Source organism: Myotis yumanensis, unplaced genomic scaffold, assembly GCF_028538775.1.
Source record: "Myotis yumanensis isolate MYYU_CA2020_CCGP unplaced genomic scaffold, mMyoYum1.0.hap1 SCAF_16, whole genome shotgun sequence".
NCBI lineage: Eukaryota > Metazoa > Chordata > Mammalia > Chiroptera > Vespertilionidae > Myotis > Myotis yumanensis.
The window spans coordinates 16,215,731-16,236,680 of record NW_027223767.1 but is presented as its reverse complement, the minus strand read 5'-3'; the positions used below and the strand labels follow the sequence as shown (position 1 = coordinate 16,236,680).

General features: G+C 42.9%; 1 protein-coding gene across 1 annotated transcript; it reads right to left on the bottom strand.

The window, feature by feature from the left end:
* Window positions 1–4,424: 4,424 nt before the first annotated feature.
* Window positions 4,425–5,114, bottom strand: LOC138993938 (large ribosomal subunit protein mL42). The gene has a single exon (XM_070393452.1). It carries the CDS (start codon window positions 4,968–4,970, stop codon window positions 4,542–4,544), a length of 429 nt encoding a protein of 142 aa, XP_070249553.1. The 5' UTR covers window positions 4,971–5,114; the 3' UTR covers window positions 4,425–4,541.
* Window positions 5,115–20,950: the final 15,836 nt, after the last annotated feature.

The window sequence follows — 20,950 nt, the reverse complement described above, 5'->3', positions numbered from 1 at the left end:
AGCTGATCGATGTTTCTCTCCCTCTCCCTTCCACTCTGTAAAAAAATCAATAAAATATATTTTAAAAAAATAATCATAGCCAGAACCGGTTTGGCTCAGTGGATAGAGCTTCGGCCTTTGGACTGAAAGGTCCCTGGTTCGGTTCCGGTCAAGGGCATGTACCTGGGTTTCGGGCACATCCCCAGTAGGGCCTGTGCGGGAGGCAGCTGATCGATGTTTCTCTCTCATCGATGTTTCTAGCTCTCTATCTCTCTCCCTTCCTCTCTGTAAAAAATCAATAAAATATATTTTTTTTTTTTAAATCATAATCTCTATGAGTAAAGGGAGTTGATATCAGCAAAATCTAATATACCCAATTCAAAATGTCATTCAGAAATGCATCTACTGTGTAAAATCAAAGTATGGGACCTGGGGTTTGGAAAAAGAATCTTTACTCCCCTCTGCCTGCTCATCCCCTCAGCCCCCTGCTTTGCACAAAAGTCTCAATAAAGAGATGGAGCAGAAGGAAAAGTAATGCCTCATGGCACTGAAATTTCTCTGTTTCTTCAACAGACATTTATAAAAGTTGTATTCACGTTGTGCCTGTATTATAGAAACACAATACAGCTCTGTCCCTGCCGTCAAAGGGCTTCAAGTCTCTGTGCGTTCCCGGTAAGGTAAACCCGCAAACAGCCGAAGGAGGAGCAGGTTCCAATACAATCCTTATTATAAATATTACTCTCCCTCTAGAACAAGAATTAAAAGGAGCAAATAAATATAATGAATGAATCCCAACTCCTTTGGGGACCCCAACCCTCAGGGACTAGCACAGGTTTGGTGAGGCCTAACGTTTACTGAATTTGAAGGACTAATTTTAGGCGGGCGGAGGAGTTAATAAGGTTCAAAAATGACTTTATTTAGAATAAGAAAATAAATTACAACTAACTGTAGGCTTGGGGAATCTGTCCCTTTCTCTTTTACATCATTTCAGGCAGGTTATCCAAAATGCTGCTGGTTGCAACTTGTTTGCTGTCTCCCCCCAGAACAAATCCAGCCCTTACAGGGGCTCTGAAGCTTCCTTAGTTTTACCATAAAAATAAAAATAAAAAACATTTCAACAACACTTCTTTATGGACAAAATTCTTCCTTTTTAAATTTTCTAATTTTATCAAAGTAGTAAATACATAGTTCATAATGTATCTCTTTTTTCCTAATGGTGTGTAGTGTAGTGGTATATCATTTTTATTCTATTGTTGACACTATTACAGATGTCTCCCATTTCCCCCTCTTTACCCTCCTCCACCCAACCCCCCCCACCTCTGGCCATCACCACACTTTTGTCCATCGCCCTCTCCTCTGATTTCTGTCAGTCCCTTCCATCTACACTAATAAAAGAGAAAGATGCAAATTGACCATACCTCCATGACGCCCACCAGCCAATCAGGAGTGAGTATGCAAATTAACCCAACAAAGATGGCACTGTGCTGGGGGTTGGGGAGCTCCCCCCTGTCACGCACAGAGTAGGACCGATAGGGGAGTTGGGGCACCGCCCCCTGTCACACACACAGCAGGGCGGATCAGGGGGTTGGGGCACCGCCCCCTGTCACACCCAGGGCAGGGCCAATGGGGAGGTTGCGGCTCCACCCCGTCACACACACACACACACCCCGCCCCGCCCCCGCCAGTGCACATGGCGACGACCCAGGTGTTCCACACTGCACCAGCCGCTCCGGGCCTCTGGGCAGCATGAGAAGGCGGAAAGGCGGCTCTGGACTGGAGCAAAGGCAGTGACGGCAGCCAGGGGAATGAAGGCCCATTCTTGCACGAATCTTCATACATTGGGCCTCTAGTCTTAATAATAAAAGGCTAATATGCAAATGGTCATTACACACGATCAGCAGGAGACTTCATTCCCCACCCGGCGGGGCTTGACAGGGGTGGGGTCGGCCAGGTCTGGGTCCCATGCGATTTCGAGGCAAGCGTAGGTGGGTGGGGACTTTACTCTGGGACTTGGGGAGCGCCCGAGACTCTGACAGGAGGGAGATTTTCATATACATTTTACTACTTTTCTTTCATCTCTGACACTTCTATTAATGTGCATGAATTTCGTGCACTGGGCCACTAGTCTTATATAATAAAAGTCTAATATGCAAATCGACCAAACAGCAGAATGACTGGTCACTATGACGCACACTGATCACCAGGGGGCAGACGCTTAATGCAGGAGCTGTCCCCTGGTGGTCAGTGTACTCCCACAGAGGGAGCGCTGCTCAGTCAGAAGCCGAGCTCACAGCTGACGAGTGCAGCAGTGGTGGCAGGAGCCTCTGGAGGCAGTAAGGAGTGAGGGGTGCTGGACTGCGAGAGCCCCGGACTGCGAGAGGGATGTCTGACTGCCAGCTTAGGCCCGATCGCCTAAGCCAGCAAGTGGACATCCCCCAAGGGGTCCCAGACTTCGAGAGGGTGCAGGCTAGGCTGAGGGTCCCCCACCCCTGCCCAGTGCACAAATCTCGTGCACCGGGCCTCTAGTGCAGAGGTCCTCAAACTGTTTAAACAGGAGGCCAGTTCACTGTCCCTAAGACATTCCACACATGTGCACTGCGGGCCCGGGACGAGTCGGCTGCTAAGCAGGACAGGCAGCAGCGGCAAAAAACACCCGGTGGGCCGGATAAATGTTTTCGGCGGGCTGCATGTGGCCCACGGGCCGTAGTTTGAGGACCCCTGCTCTAGTGTATCCATAATATATCTTAAGGCTTATAGCAAAAAACTATATATTTTTTAAATCAATGGAAAAAATATCCTCAGATGAGGATTAACAACAACAACAAAATGTTGACTAGGAAAGCCAAATACTATAATGGATTATAATTGTATTTATTCTTTAAACAGATTGGGGGAGGGGAGGCTGGAGTTTATACTTATTATAGTTGTTTTTCTTGCAGCATCTTAATTATAATTAATATCTCTCCCTTCCCTATCTCACCCGATTGCTATTGTGTTCTATCAAATCCTTTTTCTTGGGCCCTGGCCAATTTGGCTCAGTGGATAGAGCATTGGCCTGCAGACTGAATGGTCCTGGGTTTAATTCTGGTCAAGGGCACATGCCCTGGTTGTGGGCTTGGTCCCCAGTGTGGGGCTTGCAGGAGGCAGCCAATTGATGATTCTCTCACATCATTGATGTTTCCATCTCTCTCTCCCTTCCTCCCTGAAATCAATACAAATATTTTTTTAAATTCTTTTTCTTGGAAATCTCCCTCCTGGAAACCTCTCTATTATGTTTCTGATCTGCACTGGTTGCCTTGGGCCATGCCTGCTATATAGAAGTCTTCCTAAGATTTCCCCTGGCTGCTCTTCTGGGCTGAGTGGGCTGCGTCCTGGATTTCAAGTGAAATTGTTTTTTGTTTACTCCTTTCTTTTTCTGCGGCATATTATCAAATGAGTGATGAGTTTGTATGAGACAGATTTTCTACATTCTTATATATCCAAAAATAATAAAACTTTAAACATATATAATTCAATGCCAGTTTCGCTGGGTATAGAATTTTGTATTTAAAATCAAGTAATTTTTCTTTAAAAATATGAAACCATTGGTCCATTGTCTTCTAGCATCCAGTGCTGCTGTTGATTTTTGTTCTATTGTAGATGACCTATTGTTTTTTGTGGGGTTTTTTTCTTCTTGGATATTCTTAGGATTTTCTTGCTTTGGTATTTTAAAGTATCACAATAACATGCCTTGGTAGTCTATAGGGTCTTTTTTTTTCTTTTTACATACATATATATATATATATATATATATATATATATATATTATTGATTTCAGAGAAGGGAGAGGGAGAGAGAAATAGAAACATCAATGATGAGCCCTAGCAGGTTTGGCTCAGTGGACAGAGCGTTGGCCTGTGAACTGAAAGGTCCCGGGTTCAATTCTGGTCAAGGGCACATGCCCGGGTTGCAGGCTTAACCCCAGTAGGGGCCATGTAGGAGGCAGCCAATCAATAATCCTCTCTCATCATTGATGTCTCTCTCTTCCCTCTTCCTTCCTCTCTGAAATCAATAAAAATATATTAAAAAAAAAATCCATGATGAGAGAGAACCATTGATCGGCTGCCTCCCCCACGCCCCCTACTGAGGATTGAGCCTGCAACAGGGGCATGCACCCTTGACCAGAATCGACCCCAGGAGCCTTCAGTCCACAGGTCAACGCTCTATCCACTGAACCAAAGCAGCTAGGGCTCTTTTCTTTTTTTAATTCACTGTGCTCACAGTGAGTTTTGTGGTGATATAATGGTTGATTTTATTTACATATGTATAAAGATAAGCTTAGAGATAGGCTGTATTTTCCTGGTATAGTAAGAAAAATTTTTTTAGTAACAAAATTTTTAAAAACATTTTATTTTTGTAATTAACCAGCAACCTCACTAAACTCTAAATTAATCATTTTTTTTTAATGGATGAAAAGACATTTTATTATTATTTTACTATATAACATAGTAGTGAATATATCTGATTGCATTTTCTCAAATGGCAAATGAGAACAGGACAGCATTTTACTGAAAACCTCAATATCATCTGTCTTTTGGAGGATTCAGTTTCCTACGACGTGTATGATACTGTCCATAAGGATACCAACGGTGCTTAGTAGTAAAGAACATTTTGCTAAGTTGTTCTATCATGGGTCCTTGCTCCAAGTGTTCATCTTTTACTTCTAATCTGGTTTTCAGTATTTGATCCTGTGTTTCTTCATAATTATGCAAAGGATCTGGCCGAGGGATAGGCTTGGTGTGTTCATATGGAATATCCACAGAAGGATGGTAGCAAACTATCGTCCTGCCATCAGATGTCAAAGCAAGTTCTACTTTGCAATTATAGTCATCTGGAAGAGAAGAGTATGTGGATTTATGACAAACACAGTATAAAGCTCCATTTTGGATTGGAAATAAATGTTTCAAAATAGTTCTGTTTGATATCGCCCATTTCACTGCTGATACGGCCATGGTGAATCAAGATGCTTTATCAGGTGGTATGGAAAAAGATTTGAAGAGAAAATGCTTTTAAAATTTGCTTCTAGGCATACCTATTTTCATCCCTTGACGTCTGCTCTCCGCGAGCCCGCCATCTTCCTCCAGCCGGGTCCTAGGACAACCTAAATTAATCATTTTTATAGTTTTTTCTACATAAGTGATATATGTTCAAATTTCCTTTAAAAAAAGACAACACTATTTCTCTTTTTTCCACACTCAACTGGCTGGGATCTCCAGCAGACATGCATAGAAAATGTGGTAGTGGGCACCCTTGTTCCATTCTTAAAGGGACTGTTTTGATGTTTCATTATTAAGTCTCATGCTATAGATTTCTTTGTAGATCCTTTTAACCGGTTAAGGAAGTTCCCTTCTATTGCTTATTAAGATTTATTTCTTGCCCTGGCTGGTTATTTTTTTCTCAGTGGGTAGAGCGTCAGCCTGTAGACTGAAGGGTCCCGGGTTCTACTCCAGCCAAGGGCGCATGCCTAGGTTGCGGGCTCAATCCCCAGTGGGGGGGGCGTGCGGGAGGCAGTCGATCGGTGATTCCCTCTCATCATTGATGTTTCTGTCTCTCTTTCCCTCTCCCTTCCTCTCTGAAATCAATAAAAATATATTTTAAAAATGATTTATTTCTTATTCCCAAATCTTTTTTTTAAAATACATTTTATTGATTTTTTACTGAGAGGGAGGGAGAGGGACAGAGAGTTACAAACACCAATGGGAGAGAAATATCGATCAGCTGCCTCCTGCACACCTCCCACTGGGGATGTGCCTGCAACCAAGGTACATGCCCTTGACCGGAATTGAACCTGGGACCTCTCAGTCCACAGGCCGACACTCTATCCACTGAGCCAAACCGGTCAGGGCTTATTCCCAAATCTTTATGTTCAGCCCAGATCTTTCACCAGAGGATTATATCTGCACACCCACCTCTCTCACTCTGCATTCACTTATTTAACAAATGTTTGCTGAGCACCTACTATGAACTAGAGGCAATTCTAAGACCTGGGGTCTGGGTGTTAAAACCAAGACCAAGTCCCTGAGCTATGGTACTGACATCCAGTGGGAAAGAATAGTAAATAAAAAAGTAAATAAGTCAGCTTTGAATTATGAGAAGTGAGTGATATGGTGGAAATAAATAGAGTGAATAACTTAGGAAACGGATCTATGTAGATAAAAGGTAGTCAGGGAAGCCCTCTCAAGAGTTTATATTTGGGCTGAGATCTGAATTACAAACAGGAGAAGCTATTTAAAGCTTCTAGAGAAGAGCATTTCAAGCAGAGGAATGCTAAGGCCATGAGGTAAGAAAGAGCTTGGCTTATCCAAAGACTAGAAAGGAGGTCAGCATGGGCGGGGCGGCTCCGCTGGAGACTGATGAAAAGGAGGCTAAGAGGAGGTTAGAGAGGCAGTCAGGATCATCTTACAAGGGCCTTGTTGACCACAGCAAAGAGTTTGGATTTTAGTGCAGTTGTAATAGAAGCCTTGAGAGGGGTGTGATCTGATTCACATTGTTTAAAATTCCCTTTAGTGCTTATAGAAAAGGGAAGAGTTTACTGGAAGAACAGTCAGAAGGCTATTACAGGTGGTGGCTTGAACCAGGATGGGAGTAGGGATGGTAAGACAGGTGTGGGGAGGGAAGGGGGAATGGATTTGAGATAAATTCTGGAAGAAAAATAGAAAGAGCTTGCAGACAGATTGAATTGTGGGTGAAGGGGAAAGATGACTCCTAGGTTTCTGATTCCTGGAATGATTGGCTAGATTTCAAAAAGGGGGAAGGAATAATAGTTTTGGGGGAGGGGAGGTATTAAGAGATCTATTTTGGCTGAATTCTACTTTAGCTGTTTATTAGACTTCCAAGCAGAGATGTCAAATTAGCATATACATACATAAGACTGGAGCTCAAAGAGGCTAACGCTATACACACAAATTTGGAGAGATCAGCATTAGGTTGCCTAGGGAGAAAGTGCAATGAGTTTTGGGGGGATTTTTAAAAAATATAATATATTTTTATAGATTTCAGAAAGGAAAGGAGAGGGAGAGAGAGATAGAAACATCAACACTGAGAGAGAATCATTGATTGGCTGCCTCCTGCACATCCCCTACAGGGGATCAAGCCCGTAACCTAGGCATGTACCCTGACCAGGAATCGAACCCTGACCTCCTGGTTCATAGGTCAACGCTCAACCACTGAGCCACGTCGGCCGGGCTTGGGGGGTGGGGGGGTGGGGGATGGGTTAAACCTAAAAATGAGCCCAGAAGCACCCAGGCATTTAGAGGTCAGATAGAGGAGAAGGAGCTAGCAATGGAGATTAAGAGAGTGAACATAAAGGAGAGAACCCAAGGTGTGGTATTACAAAAGCTAAGAAAGGAAACAGTGTTCCCAGGAGAAAGAAATGATCAACTACCACATGCTACTGAAAAGTAGAGAAAGATGAGGGCTGAGAAGTGGTCACCAAATTGTGAAACTGAGAAATTGTTGACCTTGATAGAAGGATTTTGATGGAACAGCGCTGACAGCAGGCAAAGCAGAGTGGTCTCAACCTAAGGTGAGGAAATGGAGATCTCAGTGTTGAGTGCTTACATGAGGTTTGAGGTCATGAACTGAAAGTGGAACCAATAGGTACAGTTCAGTAATTTTTTTGGTAATGTTCATCTGCTCAGGTGCAGGCATGGAGAAGGCTGGTAGAAGATACATTTGGGGTTGGGGGTTAGCCAGTCAAGTAAAGGAGAGAGATGGAGATAAGACAGATTTGTTGAAGGTGTATGAAGAGTGTAGGAATGGACTCTCTTCTAAGCTGAGTAGAGAAGGAAGTAAAAACAGGAGGGAGCTGATGAATAGTGAAAAAATGAGACAGGGGGAGAGTGTGGATGGGTGTGAAGAGATCAACCAAAGAACTTGTATGCTCATATGCATAACCCAAGGACACTGACAATAGGGTGGTGAAGGCCTGGGGCAGAGGGCGGAGGTGGGCTAGAAGAGGTCAATGGGGGAGCGGGGGACATATGTAATACTTTCAACAATAAACTCAGGATTCCCACTTCTCGGAATATATCCTAAAAACACCGAAATACCAATCAAAAAGAATGTATGCACCACTATGTGCATAGCAGCACAATTTATAATAGCTAAAATCTGAAAACAGCTTAAATGCCCATCGGCAGATGAGTGGCTAAAAAAGCTATGATACATTTACACCATGGAATACTATACAGACATAACAAAGAAGGATCTCTTACTCTTTGAGACAGCATGGAAGGATCTGGACACTATTATGCTAAGCAAAATAAGCCAGTCAGAGAAAGACAAGTATCACATGATCTCACTTACCATATATGTGGAATCTAATGAACAAAATAAGCTGATGAACAATATAGATCCAGAGACATAGAAACTGTCAATCTCAGAGGGAAGGTGGGGAGGCAGGGTGTGGGGGTGGAGGGATGGGGTCTGGGATTAGGTGGGGAAAAGATCAACCAAAGAACTTATATACATATATGCATAACCCATGGATACAGATAATAGGGTGGTGGAGGCCTGGGGGTGGGGTGGAGGGGCGGGGCAGGCTATAAGGGGTCAATGGGAGAAAAAGGGGACATATGTAATACTTTCAACAATAAAGATTTTTTTTAAGATTCATTTTTTAAAAAGTGACACAAATAATGAGATCTTGATGAGATTAAAGACTTGTGTGGTGTAGCCACTAAAGCAAGTGAGCTGGAAGGGTAGGAAATGGTGGTCAGGGTGGGTGACTTGAAATCCAGAATTTGGCTGTGGTATGGTCATGGGAGGTGAGGTGGTCTCATGTGAAGATGGGAGAGGCTGCCTGGTGTGGAGGGGGGCGGGAGGCAATCAAGGAGGTGACAGGCAGGGGTACTGGATAAGTCATCCATGTAGGTGAATCCCCCAGCATGAGGACCAGAGTAGGATGAAGAGAAAGACTGTGAACCAGGAGCCGAAGTCATTGGTGAGGGGCCCACAGATATAGCAGTAAAGGGAGTAATAAGTGACACAGCTAGATGGCACTTACCTCAAGAGAGCTAGGGTGAAAGCCCTGGCCGGGTGGCTCAGTTAATTAGAACATGGACCCAATCAGCCAAAGTTTCCCACTCAGGGCACATACAACAATCAACCAATGAGTGCATAAGTAAGTGGAACAACAGCCCTAGCTGGTTTGGCTCAGTGGATAGAATATTGGCCTGCAGACCAAAGGGTCCCGGGTTCGATTCCAGTCAAGGGCACATATCTTGGTTGCAGACTCCTCCCTGGCCCAGGCCTGGTCAGGGCGCGTGCAGGAGGCAACTAAATCTATGTCTTTCTCTCACATCAATATTTCTCTCTGTTTTTCCCTCTCTTCCACTCTCTCTAAAAATCAATGGAAAAATACCCTCAGGTGAGGATTAAAAGAATAATAATAAGTGGAACAATAAATCGATGTCTCTCTCTCTCAAATCGATTAAAAAAAAAAAAAAAGTTAGGATTGCCGAAACCGGTTTGGCTCAGTGGATGAAGCGTCGGCCTGCGGACTGAAGGGTCCCAGGTTCAATTCCAGTCAAGGGCATGTACCTGGGTTGCAGGCACATCCCTAGTGGGAGATGTGCAGGAGGCAGCTGATCGATGTTTCTCTCTCATTGATGTTTCTGGCTCTCTATCTCTCTCCCTTCCTCTCTGTAAAATATCAATAAAATATATTTTAAAAAAACAAAAAACAAAAAATAAATTTTAAAAAAGCTAGGATTACGGGAAGGAAGAGGAGGAAAAAAGGTTGGAAAGCAGTGGTGAAGCACAAGAAAATGATAGGCCTGCAGGCCCTGAGGTCCATGGGATGTAAGAGAGGACGGCCTTTCCTTGAGAGGGCTACAAAACCGAGTCCTTTGAAGACAGCCAGGATCAGATAAGGCCAGGAGGTGAAGTATTCTATGAGCACCTCAAACTACCGTGACGGGAACCCATCATCTTCTCCCCATCTGCTTTGTCACAACCAATGGTACCCAGTCACCTAAATCAGAAACGGGAAACTCAACCTTGGTATTCCTCCTTTCTCACCCCTACCTCTCATTGATCTCCCAGGCCTAAATGTTCCCTAGTTTCCATTCCCATGGACATTCCTTAATCCAAGCCTGGATGACTGCCACAACTCCGTAAGGGTCTCCTGGCCACTGGTCTTGACCCTCCCTTCCCTCATCTGTTTCTGCAGCCAGAGCAAAACTTTCAAAATGAAAATCTGCTATTGTCCCACTCCTACTTCCACGGCCTCCCAGCTGTTTTAGGATGGAGTCCAAGCTCCCCAATATGATTTGATTGCTTTTCCCAGTCCAGTCTCCAGGAACTCTCCAGCTTCATCCGGACTCTCATCCTGTGCCTCTTCCTGACTCTCCACTCCTGACACACTTCTTTTCCTTCCTCCAAAAGGTCAGGGTTTTTTTTACACCTCTGAGTCTTTCCATTTACTGTTCCAATGGCCTTACAACACTTTTTTCTACTACGTACTTGGCAAACTGCTACTAATTCATCTCTCAGGTCCTTGAAGGAAGCAATTTTCTTTAAAAAAAAACCCGTTCTCAATCTCAAAATTAAAAATCTTACTCTTATGTTTCCTATTTCCAGCATATATTACATCTGCTATCCTAATGTTTATCATGCAGTATTGCTTTTTTTCCCTTTTCAGTTGTTGTTGAGCTTTGTGATGGCAGCACTCTATTTTACCTCTCTGTTCTCAGAATTTAATATAATGATGCTATGTAGGAGGCACTCAACAAATATCTGAATGAATGAGGCAATCCTATTAAATTAATAATAGGATAATCTTTCAATATTAATCTAGACCTATGCTTATTAAATGTGGGTTTGTGTACCTGGCAGAGGGTAGTACAGAGTGGTGTTGTTGAATCCACAAGATAAGCCTCTCTTGGATTATTAATTTTACTATTTTTCTTGAGACTAAAAAATTTTAAAAAATACTTAAAGGAAAATGTATAACTTTAAGTGTTTATATTAAAAAAGCATAAAAGAAGGCTCTCTCTGGAACATACCCATGCCTTATCCCAGGCATGAACCTTTTCTTTTTCTTTTTTTTAAATATATTTTTATTGATTTCAGAGAGGAAGGGAGAGGGAGAGATAGAAACATCAGTGATGAGAGAGAATCATGGGTTGGCTGCCTTCTGTGCACCCCCTACTGGGGATCGAGCCCACACCTGGGCATGTGCCCTTGGTTGAAATTGAACCCAGGACCCTCCAGTCCGTAGGCCGATGCTCTATCCACTGAGCCAAACCAGCTAGGGCAATAAATACACCTTAAATTTAAAAAAAAAATAAAAACAAAAAAGAAGAAACAGTGAAAACATAATGAGTTAAGTATTTATTGTAAAAAATAATAGGATTTAAAGAAATTGGAACCCTCATACTAGAAGAATAAAATGATGCAACCACTGTGGAAAACAGTCTGGCAGTTTTTCAGAAAGTTAAACATAGAATTACCATATTATTCAGCAATTCTATTCCTAGGTAGATCCCAAATAGATTTGAAAATATGTGTTCATACAAAAACTTGTACATAGTGCTTGTGGCATCATTATTCGTGACAGCAAAAGGTGGAAACAGCTCAAATGTCCATCAACTAATGAAAGGATAAACAAATGTGAGATATCCACACAATAGAATATTACTCATCCATAAAAAGGAATGATGTACTGTTACATGCTACAACACAGATGAACCTTGAAAACATTATTCTTACTGAAAGAGGGCAGACACAAAAGGCCACATATTATATGATTCCATTTACATGAAATACTCAGAATAGGCAAATCTATAGAGACAAAGTAAATTAGTTGTTGCCTATGGATGGGGTTGGAGGGAGGGGAATGAAGAAGAACTGCTAATGGGTGCAGAATTCTTTTTGGAATGATGAAAACGTTCTAAAATTAATTGTGATGTTTGTACAACTGTGAATATACCAACACACATTGAATTGTGGGCATTTTACGTGGGTGAATTGCCTGGTATATAAATTATGTTTTAGCAACCCTATTTAAAAAAATAATATACCCAAAGAAATAAGAAAATAATAAAAACAAGAGCACAAAACAGAGAATATACTAAACAATAAACAGGAAAACCAGTAAAGAGGAAAAACAAAGCCAAAAACTGGTACTTTGAAAAGTTGAAAAACCTCTGGGAAATCTGTTCAAGAAAAGAGAAAGCACAAATAAAATTAAGGATGAAAAGTGTCTTAATTGCGCTTTTGGTCAGACAGAGGTGTCTTTGTCGAGGGTCACATGGAACTGCCAGCTGCTTCAGGGGCTTCTTTTGGAGTCGGCAACATGGCAGAAGACATCAAGACCAAAATCACGAGCCCCCAGTGTGGCCGGTGTGGCTCAATTGTTTGAATGCTGGCCCATCTACCTAGAGGTTGCTGGTTTGACAGCCATTTCCCCAACCAGAACCAGACCAGGAACAGCTGGCAGAACTACCTCTGAGAAGGCAATGACCGCTAAAGGGAGTGGTGTCTTCATTTGAATGGGACCAGTATGTGTACAAGTCCCTCTGCCCCATATCCTGGGTATCAGTCTGAAGGACCGCTGGGCAGAAGGCACATGTCCTGGGAAGATCTGAACTGGCTCCACTCTGCCTCTCCTCTGTCCTCCATCCTTCTCCCAGGGAAGTGAAGGAGTACCTGGGTACACCTCACCCTGGGATGCTGAATCACGGCTTAACTAATAGTAAATACTTGTTGGAAAAGTGAAAAAAATTAAATTAAGGAAGAAAAGAAGCAAAACCACATGGATTAAAAAGATAAGAGGATTATGAACAACTCTGTGCCAAAAATTTGAAAACTTAAATGAAATAACTTCCTAGAAAAACATAATTTACCAAAAAGGAATCAAGAAGTGAGAGTGGGATCACACAGCTCCCACCACTTAGAGAAAATTTCTTATGCATATGTCTACTGAGAATAACAACAGTACCTACATAATCAGGAATGTTGTGGAGATTAGATGAAATAGTATAAAGCGTCTGGCACATAGTAAGCATCAATAGATTTGAGCTGCTAAAAGAAAAGCGAGTCAAGAAGTAACAGAAAGTCTAATTAATTTCATTACTATTAAATAAATGGAATTTTAGTTAAAAATCTTGCTACAAAGAAAACTACAGGTCCAGATGGTTTTACTGGTATTGATATTTTTTTTTACCAAAGTTAAAAGATTATATAACTCTAATTTTTGTAAAGAATTTACAAACTATTGTAAAGGACAGAGGATACATTTTATAACAGTAGCATACTCTTGATATCAAGACCTGATAAGAACAGTTTGAGAAAAGGAGAGTTGCAGGTCAGTATAAATCACAAGCATAGATGCCAAAATCTTAAAGAAAAAATTTAGTGAATTGAATACAGTACAGCAATACAGTATGTAGAAAAAAAAAAAACTAGTATATCATGCTCAAGTTAAATATGTCCAGGAATATAAGGTTACTTTATTATTAGAAAATCAATTAACATAATTTGCCACATTAATAGATTAAGAGAGGAGTGGGAACGGCATGTAGATACAGAAAAAGAATATGTTAGAATTCAACACTTTTTATAAGTAATAAACCAGAAATAGAGAGGAACATCCCTAATCTGTTAAATGGGAGCTATAAAAAATAATCCTTAGTATAAGGCTAAATGGTGAGACCTGGAAAACGTTTCCCTTAGGAACAGAAACAAGACAAGTTGTCCACTATCACCATTTCTATTCAACTATGCTGGGGATGCTGGCCCACACAGTAAGGCAAGAAAGAAAAACAATGTTTCAAGTGGAAGAAATTTGAATAATTTGTAAAGTTGGAGAAGAGGAGAACACAATGGTTCAAGGAGAGTGTGAAGCACACTGAGGAAGATGACCTTTGAAAGCTGTGGTATAGGGAGAGGAATCTGCAAGAAGATTCCAGAGAAACTAAGGAGGATGAAAACCAGGAGAATGGATGGTAGTCAAGATTAAGGAAAGAGCCCTAACCGGTTTGGCTCAGTGGATGGAGCGTCGGCCTGCGGACTCAAGGGTCCCAGGTTCGATTCCGGTCAGGGGCATGTACCTTGGTTGTGGGCACATCCCCAGTAGGGAGTGTGCAGGAGGCAGCTGATCAATGTTTCTCTCTCATCGATGTTTCTGTCTCTCTATCCCTCTCCCTTCCTCTCTGTAAAAAATCAATAAAATATATTTTTTAAAAAAGATTAAGGGAAGAAGGATTTTCAAGAAGAAGGAAATGGTCAACATGGAGGTTAAATAAGAAACAGATAGAAAAGACTAAAATGCCCCAGCCGGTTTGGCTCAGTGGATAGAGCATCAGTGTGCAAACTGAAAGGTCCCAGGTTCGATTCCAGTCAAGGGCACATGCCCGGGTTGTGGGCTCCATCCCTAGTGGAGGACTTGCAGGAGGCAGCCGATCCACCATGATTCTCTCTTATCATGGATGTCTCTCTCTCTTCCTCTTCCTTCCTTTCTGAAATCAATAAAAATATATTTTAAAAAAAGAAAGAAAGAAAGGACTAAAATGTCCTTTGGTGACAGAAATCTTGGGGGACCTTGGTGAGACCAAGGTCAGGGAATGGCACAGGCCAAAGCCAGAGGTGCAGAGACCGAGGAACAAATGGCCAATGGGCAGTGGAGGAAGAAAGTTAACATATATGTATGGGGACCTACTATGTGCCAGTACTATTTTAGGCACTTCTGAGCCAGCAGTGAACAAACAGAGAAACAAACAAACAAAAAAAACACACAAGATCTTCAAGGAGTGTACATTCTAGCGGGAACTGACAACCAGCAGACCAGTCAACAAATTAAAAAAGAGAATTGCACATACTGAGATATACTGTGAAAAAACTAAAACATGGTATCAGAAAAGGCTGACTGGAAAGATTACCTTAGCTAAAAGGTGGTCAGGGACAGTTCTCTAGGGTGTTGACATTTGAATTGAGACTTGAATGGTGAGAAGGAGGCAGTCTGAGGAAGAGTGACTCAGGCATAGGAAACCACGAAGACAAGGCCCCATGACTGACTGACATAAGAGCATAAAGAAGGTCGTAGAGCCCAGCCAGCGTGGCTCTGTGGTTGAGCGTCAACCTGTGAGCCAGGAGGTCTTGGTTTGATTCCCGATCAGGGCACAGGCCCGGGCTGTGTGGCATGCAGGAGACAGCCGATCAATGGTTTCTCTTACCATGGATGCTGCTATCTCTCTCCCGCTCTCTCTTTCTCTCTGAAATCAATAAACATTTTATTTATTTATTTTTTAAAAAAAGAATGATTGTAGGGCCGGGGCAAAAGGAATGAGGAGAGAGAATATCAGACTGTGTCAAGAGCATAAAGAAGGTTGTAGGGCTGGTAAGAGAATACCAGGCTGTGTCCTTAGAAATAGGTTTCCTAGGCCAACATGAGGGGTGGATTTTTCTATTTGCAATGGGAAGTCATTGTAGAGTTTGAAGAAGTCTCTTTTCTTTCAAGAAATTTGACTATGAAAGAGAAAAAAAGCAGGCTAATAGCTTAGGGGAGGGATACGTTTTCATCACTGTGAAGACAGAAACTTGGTCTTAAGTTCTATCGATGTTCCTACCTTGCACCCTACTCTCCCAGCTGCTGTCACAGATTTGAGCAGCAAACCTGTTCCTTTCTCGACTATGGTGGAGTAGCAACAATGCATGCATAGATACCTGCAGTTCCTCCTAAGTGATAATTAGCTTCTTTGTCCCTTGGTACCTTAGTTCTCTTATCTGTAAAATGGGATGGGACCTGTGTTCCTTCAGAAAGTCCTGAGTGTGCCCTAACCGGTTTGGCTCAGTGGATAGAGTGTCGGCCTGCGGACTGAAAGGTCCCAGGTTCAATTCTGGACAAGGGCTTGTACCTTGGTTGCTGGCACATCCCCAGTGGGGGGTGCGCAGGAGGCAGCTGATTGATGTTTCTCTCTCATCGATGTTTCTAACTCTCTATCCCTCTCTGTAAAAATTAATAAAATATATTTAAAAAAAAAAAAAGAAAGTCCTGAGTGTAAGGCCTTTGGGTCCCTCAAGGGAAATGTTTGCCATGACTCCACGCTTCCTGCAGGCTTCAGAACAGACCATCAGAGAGACCTAGGTCCAGAGAGGGGGAGGGGCCTGCCCATGTTCCCAAGGAGATGGAGATAAATCCAGAGCTAGAACCCAGGCCTCAGCTCTCATTTCCTGCTGTTCTCACAAAGCACAGTGTGGTGAATTTGAGATTCAGAGCCTGCTAAGATCTATGTAGTTCCCTGAAAACCTGACCTCTCCTCACCTGTGCTGGGTGTTCAGGACTTCAGGAAGTCCTTATCTGTCCCAGGTGCCACCCATCTCTGAGCGCTGCTCCCCTCACCTGCCAGCCTTAGCAACAAGGAAGTTGTTGTTGATCTTAGTAAGCATCGAGGAGTTGAAAGATAGAAGGCAGCTTCTCCATTTTGTGGTTTTGTGTTGTGCTTGTCTTTTAAGATGAAGGAGTTGAAAATAATCTGGATTGCTGACAGTAAGGAGTCAGTGGAAAGAAAAATGATAAAGATTCAGGAGAACAAGGGTGTGATAAATTGAGCAGGGTCCCTGAGAAGGGTAAGAGGTGTGCCCCAGAGCACAGGTGGAGAAGTAGGTGTCAAACAGGAAGTGGAATACTTCTTGACACAGCCTGGCATTCTCTCTCCTCATTCCTTTTGCCCCAGCCCTACAATCATCCTTTTTAAAAAAAAAAAATAATAATAATAAAATGTTTATTGATTTCAGGGGGAAGGAGGAAAGAACTCACATAGATGCAGGTGAGTTTGCAGGTGTCGGGGGAGCAGGCTGGGAGGGTTCTCTTCTGTGTGCTTTGTGAAATGGGAAGCAAGGCTCTTTGCTGAGCATGGGAATAAGGTGGTGGGGAGGGTTAAGAGATAGCCATTGTGGAGAACAGTAGAGAAAGTTGAGGAGGGAAACCGGAAGGATAACCAAGCAACCATAGATTCCAGTTGATGCTGCAACAAGTTTATAGTGGTACCAGTCTTCTCAATGTGTGATTTGGTTTTCAGCAGTGCTCACCTGCCCAGATATAGACGCAGGGAAGGTGGGGAGTTGGAATGATTAAGGACTGGTATGACACAAAGACATCTGGGCAAGAGAGTTGAGGATACTGGTGGTCCATGTGCTGCAGACAAATGTCTCAGAATGGTGATTGGTGCATGTGATGAGATTTGTTATACGTGCAGACACTCAGCATCTTTGGATACCATTTCTTATATTTTGGTAATTTCCCACCTACCAAAGGAAGATGCCAGGACTTGCCTGACCAATCTCCTTTGCAGCCAGGGCACAGAAGTTTGACCTGGCCACCGATCAGATGTACCCCCATCAGAACTGAGTTGAGGATACAGTGCCATAAGGAGGTGGCATTGGCATGACAAGGGTGGCAAGGCTCTGAGAGGCCGTAGGAGCGGAGGTCCTCACAATGGTGATGATGCTCAGAAACTGCTAAGTGAGCTCCTGTGCGGGGTGTCCAGTGGTGGTGGAGCCCTGCCTCCTGCCTGTGAGCAGCCTGGCTGTGTAATCAGCATATCCTATGAGTTTGGACAAATGTATAATGATGCTTCTCTACCATTATAGTATCATACAGAGTAGTTTCACTGTCTTTTTAAAAAATATATATTTTTTATTGATTTCAGAGAGGAAGGGAGGAGGAAAGAGACAGATAGAAACATCAGTGATGAGAGAGACTCATTGATCGGCTGCCTCCTGCATGCTCCCCACTGGGGATCGAGACCACAACCCAGGCATATGCCCTTGACCGGAATCGAACCTGCGATCTTTCAGTCTGCAAGCCGATGCTCTATCCACTGAGACATGCCAGCTAGGGCTGGTTTCACTGTCTTAAAAATCCTCCCTCTTTCTCCCCAACCTCTGTGTAACTAGCATATTATTTATAGCTCTAGAGCAGTGCTGTGTAATAGAAATCTAGAGTGAGCCACATAAGGAATTTTTAATTGTCTGATAGCCACATTTTTAAAAATTAAAAAGTGAGATCATCTTCATACTATGTTTTCTTTAACTCCCAATATACCCCAAATATTATTTCAACATGTAATCAATATAAAAAAGTATTCATGAGATCATTTATTTTTTTTAATATATTTTTATTGATTTTTTACAGAGAAGAAGGGAGAGGGATAGAGAGTTAGAAACATCGATGAGAGAGAAACATCGACCAGCTGCCTCCTGCACATCTCCCCACTGGGGATGTGCCCGCAACCCAGGTACATGCCCTTGACCGGAATTGAACCTGGGACCCTTCAGTCCGCAGGCCGACGCTCTATCCATTGAGCCAAACCGGCTTCGGCCATGAGATCATTTATATTCTTAATTTATACTAAGCCTTTGAAATTCATTGTGTATTTAGCACTTAAAGTATGTATCAATTCAGACCAGCCATATTTCAGGTGCTCATGTGTCTAGTGGCTACCGGATTGAATAGTCGATCTAGTGTAGATCTGGAGCCTCCTAACCTGACTATCTGGCCACCCCAGACACTCTTTAGGCTCCCACATAAAGTCCTCTTCTGCTTAAATGCCTTAGAAATGCCATTATTTGTAACTAAAGATCATTTGGGGAAGTTAGCCACAATCAAAAAGGAAAGCTCCATGTGCAGAGGGACATCATCTCATCTTTCTTACGTATCCACAATGGGTGGTTCTCACTATTTAAATATTACTTCTATGAAGAAATGAAAGAATGGAGTGAATGAATGAGTGAACGAGGAAAAATGTTCTTCCCTCAATACATCTCCCAGTATGAATGCTTGACCAAGGCTTTCTCTGACAAATTGCCTCCAGTTGCTATATCTCTTTATGGCTTTTTCATGATCAGAACCCACTTCAGGCAGCACATGTGGCTTGTTAAGTGTGGTCTTGGTGACAACAGTGCCTGGTGTGCCGTGGGCAACAAGGGCAGGAAAACACAGCTTCTCCATTAGAGACTGCCTCTGTAAGCAGACGACTAAGACAATGGTTCATAAGGAGTTTGGGTTCTGACCCTGAAGAGGGTAAGAGTGACTAAAGTGATAATACTGTGGGAATGGCACACCCCATCCTGGGACTTTCAGGGTCCATAGCTCCGGGCACTGGTATTTGATGCCACTTCTCCAGGTCCATAGATGGGCTAGAGACTCTGGAGTGAGCAGAAAAGTCCACAGTTGTTTGAACTAAGAAAATCACCCCACACTCTTGGAGTCTGCACAGACGGCAGAAGCCCAAGAAGCAGTGATACTCTTCCTGGCTGCTGTGGTGACTACCAAAGCCTCCTTGTCCTCCCGGCAAAGAAGGTCCCCGCTGGGGCTACCAGGTTTCTGGATTTTTAATGATTGTCAAGCACGGGCTGGTGAGAAGCAGTGCTTGTGCTGAAATCACCTGTTTACTTGTCTCCCTTTCCTAAATGGCAGTGCTGAGACCAAAGGCTGGCTCTGAAATGTTGACACCCTTGACTCCCTCCCTGCCTGCCAACTCAGCTTTCTCTCTAATAAAAGGGAAATAAAACCTCATGGGGCCCTAACTGGTTTGGCTCAGTGGATAGAGCGTCGGCCTGAGGACTGAAGGGTCCCAGGTTCGATTCCGGTCAAGGGCATGTACCTTGGTTGTGGGCACATCCCCAGTGGGGGGTGTGCAGGAGGCAGCTGATCAATGTCTCTCTCTCATTGATGTTTCTAACTCTCTATCCCTCTCCCTTCCTCTCTGTAAAAAATCAATAAAAATATATTTAAAAAAAAAAAAACCTCATGGGATTACTGTGAAGATTAAATGAGAAAACATAGGTAAAAGCTCAGAGCAGTGCTTGGCATTCCATAGAGGCTGAGAAATGCCCTTCTTGTTTTGTCCTTCCAAGACCTAATGCAAGTCTTATTTTCTACATTGACTGTCCCTAATACCTCACCCCCACCTTCTCTGAATCCCAAGGACTTCGCCCATTCTTTACAGTGCTATGTGTGTACACGCACATACACAAATGATGGAAACACACTGTTTGATGACTAGGAAGAGCCTGTGAGTTGATTTCTTTCTTTCTTTTTTTGCCATCTTTAATACAAAGGAAAGGAGATGAAAACGCAAGAAGAATGATAGAGGGGAAATTTATTCAGGTGGGAATTTTATTTTATTTTTGTTAATCCTCATCTGAAGATATTTTTCCATTGATTTTTACTAGTAGGGAAAGTGGAAGGGAGGGGGAGAGACACAGAGAGAGAAACATCTATGTGAGAGACACATCAATTGGTTGCTTCCTGCAAGGGGAATGGGGATCAAGCCTGTGCCCTTGATTGGACTCGAACCTGGGACCCTTCAGTCCCTGGGCCAATGTTCTATCCACTGAGCCAAACCGGCTAGGGTCCTGAGTTGATTTCTTAGTGGTTCAAATCCTGAGGGTGTGGCTGCTGAACTTAACATTTCCAAACAACAGGGCCTACTTCTTAAAAATTGATTACTTCAAGAGGATCAAAAGAGGCTGATAGATGACCCTGTAATATTCCTGGCACAGTTAAAAAAATCACTTATTCACTCTTTCAGACAATCATTGTTTATTCATTCCTGCACTTATTTCTCACACATTCATTCAGCAGGTTGTGCAAATGAGAAAAGGCTGGAGGCGAAAAGTCATCTTGTAGCATTCAGGATCTAATTTCCACCTTACATGCAGACAGACATCTTGCCCTGAAGAGGTTAACATTCCCAAAGAAAACCAAAGGCATTTAGCCCCATGCCTTAAAGACTCTGATTGAGATGGAATCTGTACTTCAGTTCTTCAGCGGGACTCACCTTGATGGTGGTGTCCCCAGCACCGTGCATGACTCTGGACAGAGCATGTTGATTTACACAAGAGCAAGTTCACACCCATTTATCTTTGACAAAATCCCATAAACACTCTATGTACTAAAACACTACCATCACCACCACCAACA

Excerpts from the sequence above, each read along its gene's own strand:
- LOC138993938 (XM_070393452.1), bottom strand. The coding sequence starts at position 4,970 with ATGGCCGTATCAGCAGTGAAATGGGCGATATCAAACAGAACTATTTTG.